The sequence below is a fragment of the Marmota marmota genome, unplaced genomic scaffold, assembly GCF_001458135.2.
Source record: "Marmota marmota marmota unplaced genomic scaffold, marMar, whole genome shotgun sequence".
In the NCBI taxonomy this organism is placed as follows: domain Eukaryota; kingdom Metazoa; phylum Chordata; class Mammalia; order Rodentia; family Sciuridae; genus Marmota; species Marmota marmota.
In genome coordinates, this window is record NW_025999982.1 from 20,351,646 (window position 1) to 20,377,211 (window position 25,566).

General features: G+C 37.4%; 1 protein-coding gene across 1 annotated transcript; it reads right to left on the bottom strand.

Moving 5' to 3' along the window:
• Positions 1-5,805: 5,805 nt before the first annotated feature.
• Klhl31 (kelch like family member 31) lies at positions 5,806-24,177 on the bottom strand. Its single transcript, XM_015487868.2, has 3 exons — positions 23,934-24,177; positions 12,798-14,002; positions 5,806-10,553 (listed from the first exon to the last, which is right to left on the bottom strand). Exons 2-3 carry the CDS (start codon positions 13,967-13,969, stop codon positions 9,821-9,823), a joined length of 1,905 nt encoding a protein of 634 aa, XP_015343354.1. The 5' UTR covers positions 13,970-14,002; positions 23,934-24,177; the 3' UTR covers positions 5,806-9,820.
• Positions 24,178-25,566: the final 1,389 nt, after the last annotated feature.

The following is a 25,566-nucleotide window of genomic DNA, read 5'->3' on the forward strand; positions in this document are numbered from 1 at the left end:
TGGGATTTAAACTTTGCTTCAGTCAATTTTAATCTGTTGTGACCATTTTTTTCTTAGATCCTTGAGCTTCCTCTTAGTCAAAAAATCTATTAAACCCTTTCTTGAGGTTTGTATCCCCGCCTCCTCCATGGGAAGTAATTAATTCAACTTTGATAGAAGAAAATCACGCCTTACAATTCTTTCTCCTGTCTTTGGTCATCTTCCTGTGGAGCTGTAGTTCCTATTAACACTGGTGATGTATTCCTATATTTTTCTACTTCTAAAAGATAAACTGCTTCAATTGATTTTCTGTCAAGTTTCATTTTATTGTCTTGATATCATGCAGTCAGGATTTGAAGTTTTAACTGAAGCTTTTCAACCTTATCTTTAAGCTGGGATTTTTCAGACTTCTTGTGCAATTTGTAGACTTTTCATGGCTCTGAAAGCTTTTCCTTTGTTTTCTCTGTTAAGCCTTTTAAGGGAAATATTTACATTATCAGCATCAGTGAGTTTCTTCACACTGACTTTCAATTGATAGTCCACGTGGTCTCCATTTTCTGATCTACTCTTCTTGCCTCATTCCAAATTGCCATTATCTGTGTAATCTCCTAAACATTGTGTTTGAGCTTTCAAATCATGTTTTACTGTTTTTCAGTTGCCAAATCTTTCCTTTCATCCCAGAGCTTCTTGTAAAAGTTGTGGCTACAGATGTGCAGGGTTGCTTTGAAAGTCCATTCAAACCTGCATGTGACCCTGGATCCTAAATCCTTACAGTGTAAGCCGTTTCCTTCTGATGATCCAGAGGGTGGCTGAGAGCATTTTCATCCAAATGACCCATTATTTCCCTCTGAAGTTCTACATTATCCTGTATGCCTTTAAGATATATCAGATATCAGTCACTTGAAATTGAAATGATTTTTTAAAAAATGTATCTTTGAATGACAGTATTTGTCCTTTAAGGTGAGCCATCATTATTCCATTAAATTAAAGTATATGAGTCTTTGCTTTTCTATGTTGAGAAGTTCTACTATGTCTTCAAGTGAAGAGATGTACTTGTTCATATTTTTGTCCAGTGCTGCTAAACACAGTGCTTGTAGCTTCTGAGGACTAGGCTTCACTGGGGGTAACTTGAGAGCTTCTCAGTTTAATCAAGTCTAATCTTCTCTTTGAATTTACCATATTTTTCTATGTATGTAGAAAATCTTTTGGTTAGCTCTTTTCTCTTTCTTGTAGGATGTTGGCTCTTTATTAGAAAGACAGTAATAGCAGTAGAAACCAGAATCTCTGGGAAACCTGTGGAATATGGGAGCTGTTTCCAGCATCCAGACATTAGCAGGGCACAGCACAGATATCCTCAGATTACTGGAAGATATTTTTGTGCAATTAGCAGGACCTCCATGGTTCTAAAGGGTATTGCAGCTCTGACTCTGGTTGCCAGTATTCTGTAAGCTAAACATGACTGCATCAAAGAAACCACAGAGTGTTCCATCTTTACCCCAAACATATGCCCAGCAATTAGGGCAGAACATCCAGGGGCTGGAAAAGGAGGAAGCCAGTACTATAACATAATGCTCTGTAACTTCACTCTGCCTGTACACAAATGGAAAGAGATATTATTTATACAGTGCTTAAAGAGAAATGGAAAAAGCTGGATGCAGCTATTGGAACCAGCTTGTGAGCTGTGGTCATACTAAGCCCCACTTGGCCCTACATCAGACCTAGAAGGGATCAAAGTAGTGCTGTGTTGTAATGCATTCCCTGCATACAAGCATGTCAGGGCATATTCATTGCACAAGTTATTGCAGAGGGTTTTCATACCTACATTCTTGGGGGGAGTTTATTCTTCTGATTTAAAGTTTCCTTCTGCAGCTTAGAATTCAAATCTGCTTACCAATGTCACAGGATTCTCCCTCCCCTGAAGATTCCTTCTTTCTTTAGTGTTTGGTACATGAAGGCAGGCAGAGGCAGAGGACTGAAATTCATCAAAAGCACTAACTTACTGAGCTAGATTTTACTTGTATGAATTCAGAAAAAATCAATGGGAATTGGTAGTGTCTTAACATTTTGTAGATTTTTAAAAACATTTTGTACATTTTTGTTGAAGCCAGTTTATTTCTGTTCAAGATAAGCACTCTTAGATAGGTAGACTCTCCTCCACTGGTAACTCTTTCCATTTGTGGCCTGCCATCTTCAGCAAGTAGCTCCCAAAGTTTCCCTGGGGTCAGTCTCCACCAAGCCATCTTCAGAAATATGCCTCATGGAGACCCTCTGAGGCTGGAGCTGGTCCTTCTTGCAAACAAATTTTCCACCTTTTATTTCTTTATACAATATCTCATCCTACTATCTCTGTCAGATTTGGGCCCAGAGATTCATTGTCTATCCCCCAGGACTCTGATGAGTAACTTGTTCTCATTATCTCAATCCATAAGGGAATGATAGAACCATCAATGGAGGTAGGCTTGGGGATTCTGAAGAGTGCCAAAGCTTGGGCTGCCAAGAGTCCTCTTTCCAGGAGTTCCTCTATTTGTCTTCTATTCTTGAGGCAGAAAAAGGCCATTGGGTATCTATGGATAGACTCTACTTCATGTCACCAGGAACATGGCAGCCCATGAGAAATATTTAAAGGAATGAATATTACATATTAATTGGTTTAGTTCTCCTGTAGTAAGGTGATGGAATCAGAATGGCTATTAATCTCAGAATGCAAGCATTTAGCAACATGATGCCATATATATTATACTTATATAGAGATACACACTAACGAAATAATGTGTGTGTGTATTCACATATATCCATATATGTAAGCACTTTATAGTAAGCACTGAATAAAAACTTACCAGCTAAATGCTGAAGCTAGTCCTGACATGTTTTTGAATATTTGGCAACAATAGAGAGAAAGCATATAATTCAAAAAATTTAATGGAGAAATCATTATAGAGATATCAATCTTAAGTGTGTGTGTGTGTGTGTGTGTGTGTGTTAAGAAATCTGCAGTAAAAGTTTGGTTGCATAACTCTTTCTACCCATAATTTTAAAAAATATTGTTGGACACAATACCTTTATTTTATTTATTTATTTTTATGTGGTGCTGAGGATTGAACCCAGTGCCTTGCACATTCCAGGAGGGCACAGAGCCACAACCCCAGCACCCCCATAATGTTTTTTAGCAATTTAATTTATGGCTTCTAGGTAGTTTTGAAAAGTCCTAGTTACATGGTTGTATACTTTATTGTGCTCACTCCTAATGATGTAATGAGAAAGGGAAAGTGCTTTGAATATGATAGATTCTTTTTTAAAAAAAATTCTTTATTTTTTGCTTATTTATTCTTATATGGTGCTGAGGAACAAACCCAGTGCCTCACATGTGCAAGGCAAGTGCTCTGCCACTAAGCTACAACTGCAGCCCCACATATGATAGATTCTTAATGTGTATTTGTTGATTAAATAAGTGAAAAATATTGGAATAGAAATTTGCAAGCAGCAAGTCATGATGGTTTATTATTTCATCCATCCATCAATTCATTCATTTCACAAAACAAATTGACTTCCTACCATACACCAGACATTTTTTATACACACTGAAAATATAACTGAGAATAAGATAGACGTGGTTTTCTCTTACAGGGCATATTCTAAAAGAGGTGGCAAGACAAAAACAAGCCAACAAGGAAATATCTAGCGGTGTTAAACTACGATGTGATAAAGGAGGACAGTGGGAGCTGCAGCTGGGGAAAGGAGCCTCTTGACAGGATCTATAGCTATACAGAGTTACAACCATCCCCAGAAGCACAGCACTGAAGCCCAGAGAGGGCAGGAAAGGGATATCCCAAACACTAGCATCTGTCCTCTGCTGCCTCTGTATCTCCCACTCAATGAATAGGCCAAAGAGTCTAAGTCTGGATGACGCAGCCCCTGGGGTCCAGGGCACATCAGACCACAGCAGAGAAAGAGTATGATGACAGACACAAGGCTGGGAAATAAAAAGGAGAATGTCCTCCAAATGGAGTCAGTTAGAAACTTTTACCAAAGCTCCTTGAGGGCAGGACCTGAATTAAGTTTACCTTTTTCTCCTCCACAGGACCTAGAGAACACAGAAATTTGAAAAAAAAAAAAATGCGTGTCAATTTAATTGCACTTTGTAGGCCTGGTTGGCTCTACTCATCTAAGTGAGAGTGCTCTGGGCATCAGTCACCTCCTGGGGATTCTGGTTGTTTACTGTCCCTGAGAAACAGAAAAAAAAAAAAAATCTTGTTCAGGAAGGTAAACTAGAGGCATGTTTTGTGTATGGTGGAGTGTGATAAGCATGTGCTAAACAATGAAAGAACTTTTTGCATACTTCTCTGCTACTCACATGAAGAATTGTGATAGAATAAAACATATCTCAATTTGGAACTCTGCAATATTTGTCTCTTAACAGTAACTAGGTGTACCTACTACTCTTTTAGACCCTACATATGTGTTCTTATCTTTCCAAACCATATGTATAGGGAACTTCTTCATATAGAATGAGAGAAATTAAGTCCAAGATGTACAACTCATTGTCAATCTTGTTCTGGAAGAGGTAAAGTCAAGAATTATTTAGAGAGCTTCTAGAAGTAGAGGGACAAAGGCTGGGAGAAGTGAGAAGGACAACTGTTGATATCAGATGGGTTTTCATGATGGTTTGTGAGGACAAGATTTATACAAACATCTGAAGGTTTACTGAACAAATTTAATGCATGCGCTAGACCTATAAGGGCACTGAGTTGAGAAAATCTTGCTTCAAGAATTGTCTGGGCTTGTTCTTCAGAAGAGAAGAACAAGTATCAGAGGGGAGCTAAGTGTATGACTTATGACCTGGGAAAGGGAGAGAACACCATTGGCATGGTGTGAGGAGAGCCAGAAAGTATGTTTGAGGGGAGGCAGTTGACTGGCCCTTCTAATGCACTATCACACCACTCTAATAAGAGGAAAGGCTAGAGGTGGGCTTGATTATACTTGAGTCTTTAACCTTTCTACTAAGCTTGCCAAATACAGTATGTGCAAAATGGTCATTCCTTTGATCCGTCCTAATATGTTAATAAGTGTCCTTTAATAATTTCACGTGTCTTGAACTGGATAGATGTGTGTGAATAAGAGAGAAAGTGCAAACATAAAGGGAAGCTTGGAGTTACGTGGGAATTCAAAGAAAACGCAGAGACTCGGGCACGCGCTGATATGCTCAGAGCTGGGAATGTGACACCAGGTGTTTTCTACTTGGGGCTAGTCTAGTCTTTTTACATGGTTATGAGGCTTGGAAAAGTTTAAGGAAAAGTATTGCTGCCATTTAGGATTTTTCTAGATATTATTAAGATGGTCTCAGCTGAATGTTATTATTTAAGGACTCAGATCAAAGGTTGAGCCCCTTATGTTGGTTACATTTCATTTGCTCATTTGGAAATTTGATGTGGATGATTAATGCTATGCATCTGTACAATAATATGATTTTATTTTCTAAAAAGTCTCTTCATTGCAAACAGTGATACAACTGAGTCTGGGTCAGGTTGGCTGTGATCATAGTGGAAAGGAGACTAGAAAATAACTTTAGTCTGTGACTTCTAAATGATCAAGGCTGAGCGGGCTAGTTAGATTTTTGTCTTGAGCTACAAGACAAGGCATTACTGTTTTATGTATCTTTCCTTTATTGTTTTCAAGCCACTGTAACACTTTGTCAGTTATTTATCATTTTCTTTTGTCATCGTTGTTGTTTTGTTTAGGTGAATAATAATAAAAACTAGAGAAAAACCCCACCACAATCATCACAGAAAGAATATTTAAAAACTTCCCACATTCAATTATTGACTAAGCTCTTATAGAATGCAGCTTTATTGATAGTGATGAGGTTACAAAATAACACTACCATACATTTTTGTTTTGTTGTTCCTGATAAGATACCTGAATGTTTTAACCAAACAAAGAAATTTTCTGCCAAAATTTGTTGAATATATAAAATACTTTTAGGATTCTCCAAGATAAACATTTTATTTCAAATTTCCTGAGAGGGAAAATTAAATGGTCTTTACCCTCTAAGTGTGCTACAGGGCAAATCTTTAATATTTAGAGTCTTTAGTTCTCATAATTACCTAGAGAGGTATATGTTTGGGAAATTATGCTATAGTGTTTAATCGATATGAAAAAAATACTGAAATGACTTCCTTTTAATTCTATCTTGTGCTGGAGAACATATTCATCCTTGGTTAGAATGTTTATTCAGCTCATTCAGAAATTACACAAATTCATTTGATTGTAACTAAGAGAAAAGTAAATTAAATGATTTTTGTCTCTTTTGTTTAGTAACTTGGATAAATTCTATAAATACTTTGCCAGGATAGCTAATGTGGGAAAACAAAAAGATCTTTTAACACATATTTCCAGGTAAAACTCTATTTACATACAGTTTGTAAAATATACTTACTATAATTGCTACTCTGCCTTTAATTATAGACCATTCTGTCTGTACTTGCTTCCTTATTACCTCAATTATACCTCCTCACTCACAACACTCCATTACCATCTACTCATTGCACAAAACTATATTCATCTGTGCCATCACCACTGACCTTCTATTTGTAACCATTCTTTCAACATAGGAAGTAAAAATAAAACTCATTCAGTGCACTGAAAGCAACTAATGCATTTGGGATCACAACGGGCCCCAAGAGTCTTAACTAAAAATAGACAAGCTACATTAAAGTCTGACTTCCTGGAGACTTTCTTATCAGGTCTCTGGCCCCATTCAGAAAAAGAAGCTTGAGTTTAATTGCTTCTGCTGCTGGGTAACATACTTGTTTCTGATCTATTGAACTGATGTGTTTATTTAATCACAGGACTGAGGCATTACAAAACTAACATATCCTTTTCTTTCAGAAAAATCGAAGGAGGCACACAGTTGGATCCTAAGACTTGGGAGTGTAATTGAATACAAGCTTACACCAAAATAAAAAGTAAATTTTCAGTTCAGAAGCTTGGAGACATTGTCCTGATTTTCAGAAGCAGCTGCTTCCAAAGTGGGTTAAAGAATCTATCTCAGTTACACATGAAAAAATGACACACATTATTTTGATTTGGCGTACATTCATATCTTTCAGTTGGCAGTGGTGCAGTGTGTTCCAGGATTCAAAACTTTCACCAACCATTATGTTCCACACTTCCTACTAATGTTATGTCAGGAAACTTCAGCCTTCTAAACTCGGTCTTCATTGATTTAACTCTTGAAGCAGATGATAAAACTATAACAAATCTAGAAACTTGCTCAGCCCAGGTCTTCAGATAAACTTATGAGTCTTCAGATAAACAGTGAGGACAATATTTTAAATGGTAATTTCAAATTATTTATCTGACTTTAAAGTGTCTCCAGTTTTATCCCTAGGAAGCCACTACCAAGTTTTTTCACAATCTATCTTAACAAGCTGTGATAGAAGAAAACGTTTCCAGTTTCAATATCCTCTCTTCGTTCATTTTAAATCATAAAATCTTACAATTGATTGATTAATTCTTATTTAATTTTGAGCCCTAGGTTCTCCACACAACATCTCTAAGATCTCAATGGGAAACACATCTGTTAGTGTGAATCAGGGAATTACCTCTCTTTGTCCACTGATCTGTAATCCACAATAAAGCACTTTTTTCCTTCTCAAAATTAACAATATACTATAGGCTTTTTAGTTGCATAAGTGTGTGTATACCAAGATACAAAGATGTCATGGTTACCTTCACACAGGCTTTGCAAGTTAATGCCAAAATAACTGATTAAAAATGAAAAGTTCATTTCACCCATGCTGGTTCAAAAACAAAAGGCTATATATAAATAAATATTGGTAATTTAAGAGTTCAGTAATTAAGCTTACTTCATAAACTAATTCCTCGAAGAGCTTTATTTTCCAGCCTGGGCAGATAAGGGGTCAAAGGAGCAGGTGCCATTAATCTGCTCTGTACTTGATGAAATGCCTCAATTCTCTGTGTGGGGTAAGGAACTAGCCCAGTGTTTTCACACTAATAACATCTTGTTCTCAATTTGTAGTGTTTATGGCCTGTACCCAAGTGTTACCATTAAATACCCAGAGATAGAACTTTTCATGAGGGGCAATGATATAAAATTGTTCCACAAAGTGTACAACATGAACCACTTTTCACAGTTGAAATAAAATACAGTTGCCCCACAGTACCCTCAGGGAATTGGTTCCAGGATACCACTATCCATGGATGCTTAAGTTCCATATATAAAATGGCATAGTATTGTCATCTAATCTACTCACATCTTCTGGTATACTTTAAGTCATCTCTACATTACTTATAAGGCCTAATACAATGTAAATACAATTTAAGTTGTTACACTACTGTTTAGGGAATAGTTGCAAGAAAAAAATAGTTTGTACATGTTAAATTCAGATAAAAATTTTTTTTCAAATATTTTCAATCCATGGTTAGTTGGAATCCACAGATGTGGAACAAGTGGATAAGGAGGGTCGACTGTATTTTAGATATACATAGTATAACTCTAGCAGTAATCTATCTACACAAGGTGGGAGAGGATGGGATTAATGAAAACCAAGTTATATCATTTATGTATCTCATATCTAATCCTTTAAACAGTTTATTTTTCAAAATCCAATTGCATATAACCTGTAATTGATTGCCTGCTTCCTCTCCAAAACAATAAACTAGCAAAGAATAAAGTCACAAATTATAAGATAGGAAAATATGTATCATTTACTACAATAATTACCTTTTCCCCAAACTCAGCAAACATATAAGAAAAAAATGATAGCAGGTGGATGTGCTTTGATTACAAAGCTAATTTGGAGTAAATGAGATTAATAAAACAGTATGGGCACATATTATTTTATATTTCTATGTGAAATGAATGTGTTACATTTTTAACTGAAATCAAGGGGGTAGATATGAAATGGGAAACTATGGTATTTACCAACAGGAGAACCCATTCATCCAGTTATTGCCAAATCCAAGAATTTCAAATATTTCCCTCATTCTTGTTGTATAAGAGTGGGCCAAATAAAATTATTGTTATCGGTTGTGTAACCTTCAGGCTAAGCTTTAATTTAATGGTCTTTAAGAGCATAGTTTTATTTGACTAATATCAATTCCTTCTTTGAGAGTAGGATTTTATGACAAAATATCCTGGGGCCTAAGGAAAGGAGTAAAAGGAGAATCACAGCTAACCCTGAGGTTCCACCGATCTGCCGGATTTTGAGTAGAATCTCTGTTCCATTCTGGTCTGACTATGTTTTAAACTTTATGACTTTGTCATGGGATGCCTTTCAAAATCCTTTATTGATTCAAGTATAGTAAAAGAAACTGTGTTGAAATACAGAATTAAGTCTTCATGGATACAAACGATTTCCATTTTAAAATAAAATCTACAAATGATTATTTTCAAATTCTTAAAGTAAAAAAGAGGGAGAACAAAACTCTAGAACACAAAGTTGCTCACTCACATCAGCTTCATGTGTACCAAAGTACAGAAGAAAAATCTCAAATGTGGGTAGTAACCGCTATCATTTAGGACACATGCCACGTTGGAAGAGTGCCTACAACAAACTGTGTCTGCCACTCAGCGGCTGCTGAAATAAACTTATTTCTTTCGTTGGCCAGCCCTGTATTCTGATAAAAAAAAAAAAAAAAAAAGAGGTAGATTATGCCATACCAAGGATTTAAAGCCATCAAGACATATGCCTAGATATATTTTAAAACAATAATTGTAGTAAATGTTATATATTTTCCTTTTCTTAAAATTCCAAGTTTAACCACGTGGCTGTAAGAATAAATACGTGTTCTTCCTGCGTCCCATCTTAATCTACCTGATTCAGATGCTGACCGGCACTGAGGACACCGAGCTGGCTCGGGATTCCCGAGTCACGCTGTTAGGCATCGAGAGGGTGCAGCAGGACACGCCCACGGTGGCCTCAGGCAGCTCGTCGTCCTCTGTCCACTCGTTGAGCTCGGGGTTGAAGCACTGGATGCACTTCTTGTACTTCTTCTCGCCCTCGTTCCAGCCCCCTACGAGGTAGGCGCGACCGTGCAGCGCTGAGGCTCCAGCGGTGCTCACGCCCACCAGCAGGGGAGCGGCGTAGCTCCACTGGCCGGTGGCAGGACTGTAGCACTCTACGGTCAGCACGTCCACGCGTTCCCCGCGCGGCCCTACTTGGCTGCCCCCCATCACGTACACCCTGTCGCACAGCGTGACAGCGCAGTGCCAACCTCGAGGCGTGCTCAGGCCCGGCAGCTCCTGCCATGAGTCGCGGGCCGGGTCGTAAGCACACACGGAGCGAGAATACGCGTTGCTGATGTAGCCGCCGGTCACTAGCACACGGCCATCAGCGACCGCGCTGGCGTGGCAACAGCGCGCCACCTCCAGGGGTGACTTCTGCTGCCACTGATTAGTGGAGGGCACATAGCACTCCAATGAGGCTAGGCTGCCTTCTGCGTTGCGGCCTCCCACAGCATAAAGGAGCCCGTTGAACACACTCAGGCTGAAGTGCGTGCGCTTGTGGTTCATGCTGGCCAGGTGTATCCAGGTGTTAAAGCGGGGATCATATCTGAAAAAGGCAGAGGAAAAATGATAACTTTGTAGGAGACAGCTAGGAACCCACGTTACCCCGCAAACCTTCAGGTGGGAATCCAGACACTATCCCTGCAAGGAAGTGAGGGACCTGGTCCAGTTTTTCCAGAGGCTGGAGAGGCTTGTCTCTCAGCTAGTAAAAAGGTGTGGCATTTGGGAAAGGCAAGGCAGGCACTATTGACAACTGCACCCCCCCCCCATTCATTGATAAGACCATTCCCTTTATTTAACTGCTTGGAGAAGAGCCCACAGAGACCTGCCCTTCAGACCCCTTTCCTTCATAAACTATATCCATCATCCATTGGGATTTATGAGATGTTCATGTGAGGGAGATGGAGGAAGCTAAGTATCAGAAGATCAAATTCCACAGTAAGTCAATTCGCCTGTCTTTGTGCACCAACCATCTCTAGCTTACTTTCACTGCTTGCTTAAGAGAGGAATTGACTGATGAGATTCTCTATTTTCCAGAAACCTCTTATGGGTACACCTGTCTTGGCTATTGTCACAGCAAAGCTAAGCCACTCAACCAAACCTGTGTTCTGTTGAAATGAGACTGTGGAATTCGTATCAAAAAGCTTCAACAGATCCTTAACTTTTGATACTATTTTATGTTCCACCACTTATTACGAGGTAAAATTTTTTCATATATTGAAATTGGTTTTTGTGTTCAGGACTAAAGTTTTATAAACACTGAAATAAATACTGGAAAAATAGTGACTTGACCTTTATACTAATAGGAAATCAGTAAGAAGAAAAATAGCAGTCATAGTGAACTGATGCTTTCTTTTTGCATAGTTCAAAAGTAATATGAATACAGAATTCACTCCTTCAGTTTGATGTTCATCTTTGTCTCATTTAAATCACAAATAAAAACCTATCCGTAGCCAAGGGGTGGCAGATGCCTGTAATCTCAGAAGTTCAGGAGGCTAAGGCAGGAGGATCGAGAGTTCAAAGCCAACCTCAGCAATAGCAGGATGTGGTTCAGTGGGTAAGCACCCCTAGGTTCAATCCCTGGTACCAAAACAAACAAATCCCAACAAAACAACAACAACAACAACAAAAACCCTAACTGTATTTATAAATTAAAGATTAAAAATCAATAGTTTGGGGGATTGGGGTTGTGGCTCAGTAGTAGAGCACTCACCTTGCACATGTGAGGTGCCAAGTTTGATCCTCAGCACCATATAAAAACATAATAAATAAAATAAAAGTATTGTTTCCATCTACAACTAGAAAATTTAAAAATTTAAAAAATTTTTTAAAAATCAATTATTTGGAGTCTCAAATTATGCACACCTATATAATGAAATAATAAAGAATAGCTTTCAAGAAATACTGTATAAATTTTCTGATCTTGCTCATTAGTTGTTTGACTTTATACTACAGTCATGATTTTAAAATGACTACATATTTCATATACATGAAAGGTTTTTTGTCATAAGTGTACAAAATAATATTGCATTTGGATTTTGTTCTTAAGGATGCATTATGTTTTTACTTTCTATATGTGTCAAAATATTGGCATTTTCTACATTATGCAGTCTTTGAATATTTAAAATTCATTAGCTACCACATTTTAATAATCTCATTCTATTTGCCAGTTATGAATCTGATACTTGTCAGCATCAGTAACTTAAAAGAAATTGTTTATTACTTTATTATTTCTTACCTTTTAGTGTAAAAAACTAAATTTGTAGCTAATTTATTTAAAAATTCAGTATATTATGAATGGTATCTTGACTAGAAATGAGAAAATGTGACAGGTGGTGTGACTTCTCTGGGTATTATGGTTTTTGTTTTGTTTTTGGTACTGAGGATTGAACTCAGGGGCACTTCGTAGCCCTTTTTTGTATTTTGTTTAGAGGCAGGGTCTCACTGAGTTTCTTAGGACCTTGCTAAGTTGTCAAAGCTGGCTTGAACTTGCAATCCTCATACAGGCATGCACCCAGCAATATTATATTTCTTGTATGCAAAATCAGAATAATCATATCTTCCCTGCCCATATCACAGACTTATTTCAGAAATCTAGATTAACAACATACTTGAATGCACTTTATATAACATAAAGTGCTATACCTATGTAAGACGGCATTATTATTATTGCTGTTGTTATTTATTGAACCAATGAACTAAGCCAATAGGCATTATTAACTTACTTCTATGTCCAGGAAATTTCCCCATAATAATGAATCATTTCAGTTCCCACTAAAAGATCAAGTACCTGCAGAAATTGCTGACTGCGTGCTTGGCTTGATTTCTTGCATCATTCTGATCTTCACCGCCAGCTACATAAAGAAATCCATCCATCACAGCCACGCACTGATTAAAACTCTTGGCCGGCATTTCTGTAAGCTTACTCCATCCATTTTCAGGGTCTCTATACAAAATGTCTCTACTAAGGGACTTCTCTGTAAGACCTGGGCGTCCTCCAACTGTGGCAAGGACTCGGCAGCCCCCTCGGATTCTTGTTCGCCTAGACTGCAATGTGTTTTGATGATATGGAAGTAAGTGGTAGTTCATAGCATCTACAAGAAGTTTGTGACAATCGGCATCTTGCATCATTCTTGGTACAGACTGAACATAATTGACCAGGTCTTGTGCAGAGATGGTACCAAAGCGAATATTGCTCAAAAGATCCGCAGCATGTTTCACTCTCTTTTGGTCAAATTCTAACCATTTCATTGCGATCTGGAATGCTACTATCTCAGAAGGCAACTGTAAGTCATCATCTATAAGAAGCTCATTAATTTGCTCAAATGTAAGTTTCATAAATTGATCTGATTCTGCAAATTCAAGGAAGTTATCCCGGATAAATTTCTGGGCTGCTGCCTTTGCATTTTTCAGGGAGTATGTCTCAGCAATATTAACAATGTACATACAATTCTCAACACTAATCTCCCGAATCAGAAAATCACTGCACATCTTTACAAGAGTATGGATCTGAAGATAAACTGCGGCAGAAATAATGCTTCCTATTGTATACAAGGAGAGGGTCAGCTTTCCAGTGTAGGCATATGCAATGACAGTGGCCAGGCCCAGAGGTGAGATGTCATTGAGATCCACTCTTTGAGTTGATGGGTCTTTTTTTAGGATGTTGTAAAAGTATTCACTGCATGAAGCCATCACTGACTTATGAACATCAAAGGATTTAGTTTTGGTACCAATGACTAAGTCACAGAGGAAACTCTCCTGCCGCATTTTACTTAGGCCTTCCAAGAGGTTAGGGCCATAAGAAGCATCTGTTAATTCAGAAGAAATACAGCTAAGGCCATTGCCTCCCTCTAGAAGCCCGTTCAAAGCATTCAGTTTGTTTAAGGGGCTGTCTTCTACAATTATAGTCATCTCATTGATATCTGCTTTGTTCTTTTTGACGGTCTTCTTTTTGGGTGCCATGTTGGCAAACACACTATCACAGGCAAGAGCTTGCTAAAAGAAAGAAAAGAAAGAATGAGCTTGTTTTATGTTACGTGTGCTTTACATTTTGAAACACTACACTGAAAAACTTTTCACAAGATAATAATTTCTTAAACTATCAAAGTAAATTAGCCTTCAAAAAGTAGATTAATTTTCAAAAATAGATTTAAAGACACATTAAACTAGTTACACATTCTATTGACTGTTTACTGCTGCATAAAGTATTGAAAATGATTCAAGAAAGATTCATTTTATAAAATGAGATTTCTCAGTAGGTATATTACCAAGTAATTATACAATAGAAATGAACAACTCATTTCTGATCCAACTATACAATAATTCTAGAATAGTAGTTTACTCTCATCAAAAAGTTAATTATAACTACCTTGAAGGTTTTTCTCAATAAAATACTAATATTTAGGAAACTATGTAAAATTAGAAAAACATGATGAAAAGATTATTTTATTCATAATAGCAATGAAACCTATTACAAATTCTTGGTGAGGATTTAGGGATATGCACTATAGGATTTTGCTGGAGGACTTAAAAGAAATGGGAAACTACATTGTTACTCTTCTATTTGTCTCTTTTCCTTTCCATGTAGGAGGAGAGCAACAGGTAGGCAGTAAGCAGAGAAGGTCTTTTTTTTTTGCCAGGACATTTCTTTTTCTTTCTCAAATTGTCATATTCACATTTATATTTCTGTAAAAGGCTAGCATGTATATTCTTCTTCATTCCTTTTTGCAAACAATGAAAAATATGTCCTTACCTTGTGAGATAGATGGTGAACCCACCATCATTTTAGAGTTCAAATGCATTTGACTTATGTGTTGAGTGTCCCCTTGTTGGATTTTCTGTGGGAAATTTTTAAATATTTTGTTCAGCAAGCAGTTATTAGGTATCTGTGTTGTGTTGGCAGTAATTTACTGGAAATGACGGAGCAGTACAAGATGTAATTTATGTTAGAGAGATAAGATATAACAAATACAAAATGCTAACAAGGAGCTAAGTACACAAAGCAGAGTAAATCTGGGGAGAAAGTTCTGTCTGTGCTCCTGAAAGAACCCAAATGGCTTTTTTTAAAAATGCAGTTATAGGGCATAGGGCTTATAAACACCTTGTTTTAGATGAAATCATGAACCTGAGGAGTAATTTGAGTTCTTAAGACCAAAAAGCTAAATAGTTTATACATCATTAAAAGGTTGTTTTGTTGGTGGCATGTAGGAGTGATATTTAAAATATAATAACTGATAAATCAGGGCACCTACTAATCAGAATGGATTCAGGTGACAGTGCTGGAGCTAGATCCCAGGGGTCCCTCTGGGGTTTCTTTGCAGTTCTTCAGTTAATGGATTATGAGGCCCAAGGGGTCCTGGGAGAGGGCTGGGAGTGGGAAGGGCTCCAGAGAGGCTCAGGGAAGCAGCAGGTTGGCTATTTATAATTCAGTTTGTTTAATATACAAAATATTTACAAAAAAAATCTCAACTATTTCGACACAGTGATGTGTTGGGGTTATGGAAGAAAAGGATCCAGAGACTTCCTAATGAAGGAATGATTGTGGACTCTAGGAGCAACAACATCTGATTTCCAGTTTTAAATCTTCCTTTTCTACCCTGTTCCTCTCTATGTCATCCTTAAATGAGGTATCTTCAAGTATCCTTAATAAAATTTTATAAATTATTGGCCACTTCACTCTGCCTTTAGGACTATCATATCAGGATTACCACTATAAGATAACTGGGGCTGGTGGTGGGGAGAATTAGGAGGAACAACGGAAAGACACTAGGAATTGTAAAAAAGGAGGATGATTTTTTTAGGAAAGTCAACAGTTGGAAAAGGAAGTAACAGGATGAATCCCACTCCCACCAACACACATGTTGACTTTTTTTGTGTTGCTTTAACTCTAAAGGCAGGCTGCAAATGGTGCTGTGTAGGAGAGCTATGACTCCAACAGAAAGTATTTCTGGTTCAAGAATTAGAGGACAGAGTTTAGGGGCAACCATGTTCACTGGAAAGCAAGGTGGGAATTCTGGAAAAGAGACATTCAGAAAGGGGAAGCCCAATAGAAACTTGAATCTTCCAGAGCTTCAGAGATGATAAATAAATGAAAGAATATGAAAGGTTATTTTCTCCCTAAATTTGTTTCAAATAAAAACATGACTCTTCATAGTAAAAGTGATAACATTATCTTGTGAGTTTTACAATGTATGCAGATGTAGTATATATGAAAATTACAACATAAAGGAAGGGGTGACACTGGTGGAAAAAAAAAAACTAAACAATTGCAAAATGTCCTTTTATTTTTTCTTTTGCAGTTCTAGGGATTAACCGAGGCTTTGCACATGCTAGGCAACCACTCTACCATTAGGCTAGATCCTCAGCCTGGCTTCCATATTTTATGTGAAGTGATTCATTCGATATTAACTTCTGTCATCTGTGCAAATTTAACTTTGTATATTGTAATACCTAGAGCAATGCTGGCCTATAGAAATATAACATAAGCCACATATGCAATTTAAAATTTTCTAGTAGTCATGTTAGAAAGATAAAAAGAACAGATGAAATAAATTTTAGTAATACTTTTATTCAACCTAATCAATATAAAATATTATTTCTACATGTAATATAAAATTATCAATGTGATATTTTATATTTTTTGCAATAAGTATTTGAAATACCAGGTGTATTTCATACCTACAGTGCATGTCACTTTGAATTAGCCACATTTCAAGTGTTCAGTAGTGACAAGTGAATGATGACTATTGTATTGGAAAATAGAGACCAGAACAAGCACTTAAAAAATGCAAAGTAGCCTGTAAAGCCAGTAACTAAATTTAAATGGTATCAAATAAGGACAGGAAAGTTAGAACACAAAAACACAAATTGGAAAGGACAAACAGAAACCAATTTAATAATAAGTCTAAATTCAATCATATCTGTAATTGTAGTTAATGTCAATGGACAAAGCATTCTAAGTAAAAGGCACAGATTGCCTGAATGGATAGGTAAAGGAAGATTAAAACATTCTGTCTACAAGAGACAGACACAGAGAAGTAGAAAATAAATGTGTAGAAAAGGCTTTACCATGGTAATAAATATATGAAGGCTCTAGTGGTTATATTGGTAGTAGATAAAATAGATTTCAAGAAAAACCTTGTCAGTGACAGATGGAACTTCAAAATGATACAAAGATCAATTCAACATGAAGATGTAACAGTCTTAAAAATTTATGTGCCTACTAACAACTTCTGTAACAAGTGACAGAATTATAGGAAGAAATAGGCAATTTCAAAATTATACTTGAAAATGTAAACTCAGAAATTGATAGAACAACTAAACAAACAAAAAACCCTAAGTAGCATTATAGATTATCTGAACAACATTATTAATCACTTTGACTTAGAACATTACATTCAACAACTGAAAAATATAAATTCTTCTGAAGTGCACATTGTTCCTTTACCAGGTCACCTCCTATGTTTGGCCACAAAACGAGTTTCTGCAAATTTAAAAACCAGGCAGAGTACACTATCTAATCACAAAGGAACTAAATTAGAAATAATAAAATAAACTATTGTTATTACTAATTACTGTTAAATAGTATGCTTCTAAATAGCTCTTGAATCAAAGAAGAAATTAGACAATATTTTAAATGGAATGATAATGAAAATATAATATAAATACCAACTCTACTGCTTATTCAAGTATGACTTTTGGTAAATTACTCAACCTCTCAGAGTTTCTGTTGACTTATCTCTAAAGTGAAGAAAATAATTGTGCCCACCTCATAATGTTGCTAGTGAAAGAAAGATCTGAACAACATTTAACAGAGTACCTGGTGAAAGTGAATGCTCAAAAAAATTGATCCAATTTCACTGAAAGCAATAGCCTTGTTAGTTGTGTCTTTGTTAATAAAGGAAGAAAACTGTTTAAGCTTTGGGGTAAAACAAATCAGAGAAAGCCACCACATGGTGGAGAAATATATGAGGAACAGGGGGCAATAAGGGACATGCACATGCAGTGACCTAGAATGAGGGTTGGAAAACAGCAACAAGGAAGAGATTTCTGGAACATACTTCTAGGGATTTGGAAAATACCAGGGAGAGAAATGAAATTCATGCAATTACACTGGCTGAGGAGCAGAATATTATTTTTTATGTGTGTCAAGGATAACTCTGGAAATTTAGAAAACTGGAATGTTTGGTTATAGATTAAGTAAGCAAAACCACAGAGTACATGGAACATATTGAGTCCACTGATGGGCCTGGATTTAGGGGTTCAAACTAAAGAGAAGTTTGAATGGGGTGATGTTAGGATGAGAAGTTTGCAGATAACCTAAGTCTTACTGAAGGCTTTTATGAGTAGGTATGGAAGGGAGAAGGTCAACAAAAGTTGAGGAGGAAATGCCTCAAGCTGAAGCAAGGAGGCACAACTCAACATGCTATGCATGACTAAGATGGCGGGGTTCACTAGGGAAACATCTGGCAAGTAATGTCAGGTCTATAAACATAGGATGTTGGAGGCAGGAAGGGTTTGAATTTGATAAGTTACTGTGTATTCAGAAGCATTATGAACTCGACAGCAAAGGAAGGGTGACTTGAAGCTAGACAAAGTAGTGAAATCAGTTAAAATTCTCCCGTAAGTTTCTTTCTCTTATTTCCTGTTGATGCTCCTCTTTCTTCTGTTGTCTGTCCTTCAGGCTGCTCCTGGGGTTTCCTCTTATGAGCTGACCCTGGACTGCTGCACTCGTGGGAATTTCTGTAATTCTCTCTTTAACTAAAACATTCTTGCCCTTATAATATTTCTTCAGGGCTCTACTGGATGATGCATAAGCTAGTCTTATGAACCCAAGCTAATCAGTTAATAGGCAAATCTACTCTACCTCTCAGATATGCATGGTCTTTGGTATGTTTTGTTTTGTGTAAGTATGTATTTTTCTATCACTCACATATACATTTCTAAGAGAGTAGCCTTTTCTTTAGAGTCCATGAAAGCACCATGTAGAGGTAACTGACTTCTTTAATTCTCTATGGGAAAAGTAGAGAAGAGAAATAGGCAGGAGACTATTTACAAGACTATTGACTATTGACCAAGAGCCCTGTAGCCAACTTCCTGATGGCCATGTTTTCCTAGATAGAAATCCAGTCTTTATTTATAGAACTGCCATCACATCCTACTTTGGGGGCTGCACCTCTCAGGTGAGGCTATCTGTTCACCTGTTGAGGTCTTCTCAGTCTGTGCTGTGTTAGTGGATGAAGGTCACTGTAGATCCCTCAGAGGAACCTGAGGATCAGTATCTTCTTTGAAGCTGGGAAATGCTCAGATGTTGTTATCAAAGATGAGATAGATGCAGAGATGCAGAGATATTCACTGGTTCCTGTGTCCCAGTAAATGGTTTCCTCTGTCCTGTTCCTCCATTTCCCAAAATCCACTCCTTTTCTCAACTTAAAGAGGACTGCAGGCCAGTAAGAATGAATAAGAAAAGCAGCTGCACCCTGATTTGGGCCCTGTTACACAGAAGACTAGTTCCCTGCAGGGGAGATCAGAGCCCATAGAAAGAAAAAAGAAAACAAAGATAGGGAATCCTCCAGGAGACTCTCCAGGCCCCTCTCACTGGAGTCTTTCTGGGAAGTACAGACACAATATGTACAACACTGGGTGCACAAGCATGTGCGCGCGCGCGTACGTACACACACACACACACACACACACAGACACACACAAAGTCACTTAAGCAACCAGAACTTTCCTACAAACAGGTAGAAGTTAAAAGAAGGGCAGTCTCAAAGAAGTTATAAACAGGAGTATGAAAGGAAAGTGGAACAATTTAACTCACTTTCATTTACTCATTTGGTTATGGTGCTGGGCTTTGAGGCTGATTGTATGGGTTAATTAAGGGTGATTGGAAAATAATTGAATATTTAAAAAAATTATTACTCAGTGACTAGGTCATATGTAAGCATGTAGTGAAGAGTAATTGGTATAAGAACTCTCATTGCTTTTTTCTACAATTACACAAATGTTTACAATGTACCCTTGATTCTTATTGTAGCTGGTCACCAATGATGGTCACAATGACAGTCAAAATTTGTCTGCCAGGAAAAGGAGTTACAAAAATGAGATATATATATATATATATATATATATATATATAATCTGGAGAGTATCTTAGATGCTAAGCAATAAATTTGGAAGTATTCTTTTTGATTCAGCATACATTTTAACTGGAAGTTGGATGAGGGTTTACTTATAGTTTATTTTAAATATCTCTCTCTCTCTCTCTCTCTCTCTCTCTCTCTCTCTCTCTCTCTCTCTTTTAATAAGCCAAGTGAATGCTTTGTGGTCAGCTGATTAGGGGCACCCAAGCTTGGTAGCTAGAGCAATTGCCATGGTTTGACATACCATAGGGAGGGCTTTGACTCTGGTTACAATTTCATGGTGAGGAGTGCATCCTTGTTAAGCTGCCCTTGGCTGGAAAAGTTTCCATACAATTTCTTTACAATCTATTTTTCCTGAACCACAACAGGCTTCATTCTCACTCTGTACCCATAGGGGCTCTGACAAGGTACCCCCCTTTATGATAAAAAGGAAGAATTTACAGGCCTATCTTGGGACTTCGGGTGGCTTGCACTTTTCACATGGCCCCTACCATAGTAGGAAATGCTGGAAGGAGGAGCAGATCTAGCCACAGCAACTGAGGTTGTGTAATGGGATGAGCAGCTATTCAGAGGCACTGCCAGTCCCTTTCTGTCCCTTCCCTTTTTGGGTCAAAGAAAAGACTTTGCAGAGGGTGCAGGGAGTTGTGGAGAGGTTTCTATCCTACTGGAGTTACACAGCCATTCTATGAAGTGAGTCCAAAGAAGTCCCCTTCTCTGCTTGTGGATACTACAGTCTCTTTAGTTCCTTATTCCAGAATAGCTTCTTGGGTCCCTCAAGAGAGCTGCTTACTAGAATTTGGAAGGAGGGTAACAGACACAATCCGATGTTCCCCTCCCCATTACCCACCACAGATCCTGGCTCTTGGGTCATTTCCATGACAATGGTGTCATGTATTCAATGTAGAACATCATATTTTCATCATCTTTTGTATTTGTCAAGTTTAAGTATAGTAATAATTCCTAAATATAAATCATCAAACATGAATCTATATTATGCTTTAAAATTAACTGATATCTCCATTTCTATCTAAAATAATAGTTGTCTAGCTAGGATTTATCAGTTGAGATTTTACTATGTACTGAACCCTGGGTTATTTACTTTACATGACTTAATTTTTAAAATTTAAATACCATGAAAATCCTAAAGGGGAAGTTGTATTGTGATAATATTACAAATGAGGAAATTAAGATTTATAAAGAAGAAAGAAAGAAAACAATAAGGTCACACGAAGAAATATGTATGTGATTTAGAGCAGAATCCAATTCAGATAGAACCCTGACACTCCATTTTGTCTTCCTTAAGAGTAGGTTAAGACCTATAGTAGGTTAAAAGTTAACTTTTTCCAGCATGAGAAAAGAGATTAAGTGAGGTAGAGCTGAGGTTTATAATATCAAATTTTGGATATGGAGAACATAAAATGGTTCTTGCTAACTCCAAATACTGAAATGAAAGAGTTGCCTAATGTATAATAAATTTCTTTGGGAACATAAATTCTATGATTTTTTTTTATCCTGTTAAGGGCAGTAGGGATATGAAACTCCAATAGGTTGGGTCAGCAAAAATATAAATAGGTTCGAGGAATGCTTGCATGAATTTGTTGATCAGATAATCAAGCACTTCCTTGTGTTAGACTGAATATGAAATTAGCTTTGTTGTTGTTTTTGTTGTTTAAAAGCAATTAGTTGTTACAAATTTCATATGGCCCAACTTAAGTAAAAGCTATATGTAGCAGCATTGTTTTTTATAAATATTAAGACTCTACACAAAGTTAACCATGATTCTATTCCTGAGCCTGTATATTGGACACAAGGACCCCATGCAAATATTTTTAGTTTGGGTTTTGTTGAAAATTTTAGTAAAATGTCTCTCTTTTCTTGTCTTTTGTGTTGGTCAAAGGAAAGGAGACTGAATATTGAATTTTTAAGACTTATGTCTCTTTGATCATCATAAAATTGAAAACCTAGATTTTGGTATTCATTCTTCTCTAATCATTTGATAACACTTGGAGCAAAACATCCAACCTGTTAGAATTTCAGTTTAATTACTGTTAAACAAGGAGATGTGGCCCTTTCAGTTCTAAAATTTTTACAGAGTTAAGAATATATAACTGGCTTTTGCTGCCCAAATTGCCAAGATTTGGTCCTATATCACCTCCCCTCAATAGGACTTTGATAACCCTAGAATCAACTCATGATTAGATAGGTGTGAATCAATTAAGACAGGGTTCTTTACTTGGGATCTCTGTGTCTAGGGTTAATTCATCAGATTTGGCAAATAAAAAATATAAGACATCCAGCTAAATTTAAATTTCAGATGAACCACAAATCATATTTGTCCAATATATGTCCAACATACTTAAACTAGAAGTCAATTTGTGATTTATCTTAAATTCAAATATAGCTGGGTGACCTGTATTTTATTGGCAACTCTACTCTGGGTTGGGATTCAGGTCGATCCTTGAGCCCTGTGGGATATTCTGAAACATACTGTGTCCTTATGTGTTCTGCAGAGTCTCTCAGAGCTACTTTCATGAGGATCATGAAAGGTCCAAAATCCAAAATAGAATCAGAACCACAAGACTGAGAATAATGTTGCCAAGAAATGGTAACACAATGATACCCTCTCCTGTTCAGTGGGTAAATCCATGTGAAATTATTGCTTTTACATCAAGTTCTTTTGGCTGCAAACCCATCCCTGATGAAAGCTTCTAGAACTGATTCTAGAAAAGAGTTGTCACTTCATATTTAAGAATGTGCTTCTTCCTGCAGCCTGCCACCCTTGACTTGAGACTCTACACAGGGCAAGCTGAAAGCCATGTATGCTAAAGTGTCACTGTCACTCTCCTGCCAGACAGAGCTGGGATCTCAGAATGTCTTCTTGCCAAGGGTGCGAAATCAGCTGTGCCTGCTCCCTGTCCCTGCCACATTCCAATGGCTGCATCTGTCGAGGCTCATCAGTACTACCTCCCGGAATAGAAACAGGCCTGGCTACTGCTGCTTGCCATTTTAAGTCCAACTGAAAGGGGGTTTTCCACTTCACCACTCCGTTTCCAACATGATTTTTTATTTGAAATGTATATCAGTATAGCTATATGTGCACATTTAAAACAAAACCTGTTTATTAGTCAAATAGCAAATTTATGGTAATTGCAGAGGGATTTCTGATTTGTCTATAGGTTGTTTTTCTGAGAGTTCAATGAGTTGTTTGATTTTTGTGTGACCAGTTTAATGAAAACTGATAACATTATATCTAAACCTGACAGCTCTCCAATGTTTAAATGGTTCTTGATAATGAAAAGATGGAATTCTAAACTTTGCGAACAAATCCTGAGAATTTTTTTTTTCTCTCCTCTATAAAATAGTGGAAGGAAAGCACAACATAAACTTTAGATAAGGGCAAAGGGGAGGGAGGAAAAGGAAGTGGGCACGGAGGTAGGAAAGACAGTGGAATGAGATGGCCATCATTACCCTAAGTACATGTATGAAGACAAGAAAAAAAAAAAAAGAAAAGAAAAAAACACAACATAAGTTTTAGAGAATTAAAATTACACTTAGAAACTACAAGTCATTTTACTTTTATAAGGGCCTTACTCCTATGCATTTCTGCTGCTGTGCCAGTCTCCTAATTTATCACACTTCTCAAGTTCCAAGAAAAGATTTTCTACCTCCCAACTTCAGATCAGGGACATGAGAAGTCTGACTCAGATGGAGACTCCCTTCAGGAAAACAGCTCTATAACCACAAACGCTCAGACATCCCTCTCCCGTCCACACAGCTGTACACACCCCAGGATCCAGAAGACAGAAGTTGGCGAGTGTAGTCCCAGCTCCTCTCCCTCCTGTGTGAAGTGGCAGCTCAACTTGCAATGAAGAAGTTTCTGCTGCAGACTCCTCTTGGGAAGCGATCTGTGAAGAGAGAGAGGGAGGGAGAAAGAAAATCCGGTGGGGAGTCACCAGCAGCCACCTGACAGGCCCCAGTGGCAGCAATTTTTAAAATAACCCCTGGATGAAGCAGGCTGAGCCTGCGCTCTGGCCTGGAGCAGCAGCTTGAGCCCTCCTCTCCCTCCTTGGCTTTCAATTGCAGGCCATCTGGGGGCAGAGGGCGGGGTTCTGGTTGGTAGAGAAGGGTTGGATTTCTTGACCTGGCCATTTTTTTTTTTTTCATTTAAGTCAAGAGCTCAATCAACCTGGGTGTTAGGAAAGAAAATAACTAGGTGGGTGTTTAATTGTTGGAAGCAGGGATTTCAGTAGAGTAACTAAGGGGACGTTGTGGCGAAAAATTAGTTTCTAGAAAGGTAAATAGACTGTGTCATCTCAAGTCCTTTGAGAAGATTGTGGCTATAAATAGATTGTTCTTTAGAAGAGAACATGTTTACTGAGATATGGTACTTTCTACAGCACTTCAATACATCACCAGTATTTCACAATTTAATAAATGAAGTTTATACCAGTGCTGATTATCCAGTGATCTGCATAAGGTCTGAGATAAACACACACCCTACCACACATACATATTGGGAGTGTCTACTTTGGAAACACTTCATGTGAGAAAATAACCTCCAACGGTTATAATTGACCACAAGCTTTTAATAGGCACCAAGAGTGTGAAATGGCTCCTATAAATGTTAACACAATAATCAGCTATAATAATGGAAAAAAGATAATGGAAAATAAATGTTCTAATTATTCTTCATTAGATAATCTGTTAAGCATTGTTTTGCCACATTGGCACATAGATATTATTCTGTGTCCTGAAAAAGATAGGGATGAATAAATCTTCAGAGGCTGTGCATATAGGGAACCATAGAAGACTAAAAGAAGACTTAGGATAGGTGAGATGAGACCCTTGAGAGCAAGTGTTTTGGGAGCTGTTATACAACAAGGGGGTTCAGTTAAAATTTTATAACCTATGAAGTCAATAACTTCTACTCAAAAGGGGTAGAAAACTTCAAGAAAACAAATTAAAAATAGGGAAGAACTGGGTATTATGGATGAAAATGGCAGCCTTGAATAGGTTTGAAGTAAAAGAAGCCATAGGACTGGTGTGACATAGAAGGGACCCTTGCTGTGACTGGGGGCTTACACTGGAGCATCTCTGATATCTTTCCAAGTCTAAGGCTCTACAATTCTACATGTGTTGGACTCTCATTCTCCCAACACCTCTCAACTCATTGGTAGTAACTGTCTTAGTTACCATTTCTGTTGGAATTCCAGCTGGATTTTTAGCAAGGACAACTATTTATTTTGAACCTTCTTGCATTGTTAGTTTTTCTTTTTTTTTGCTTCTACTGATGGATCACCAGCATAGAATGTATCAGAAGCAAATCATAGAAATTTATTTTGCGTTTTACTTTCAAGTGATATTTTGTTTTTGAGATGGGGTCTCACTATGTTATTCGGGCTGCTCTTGAACTGGGCT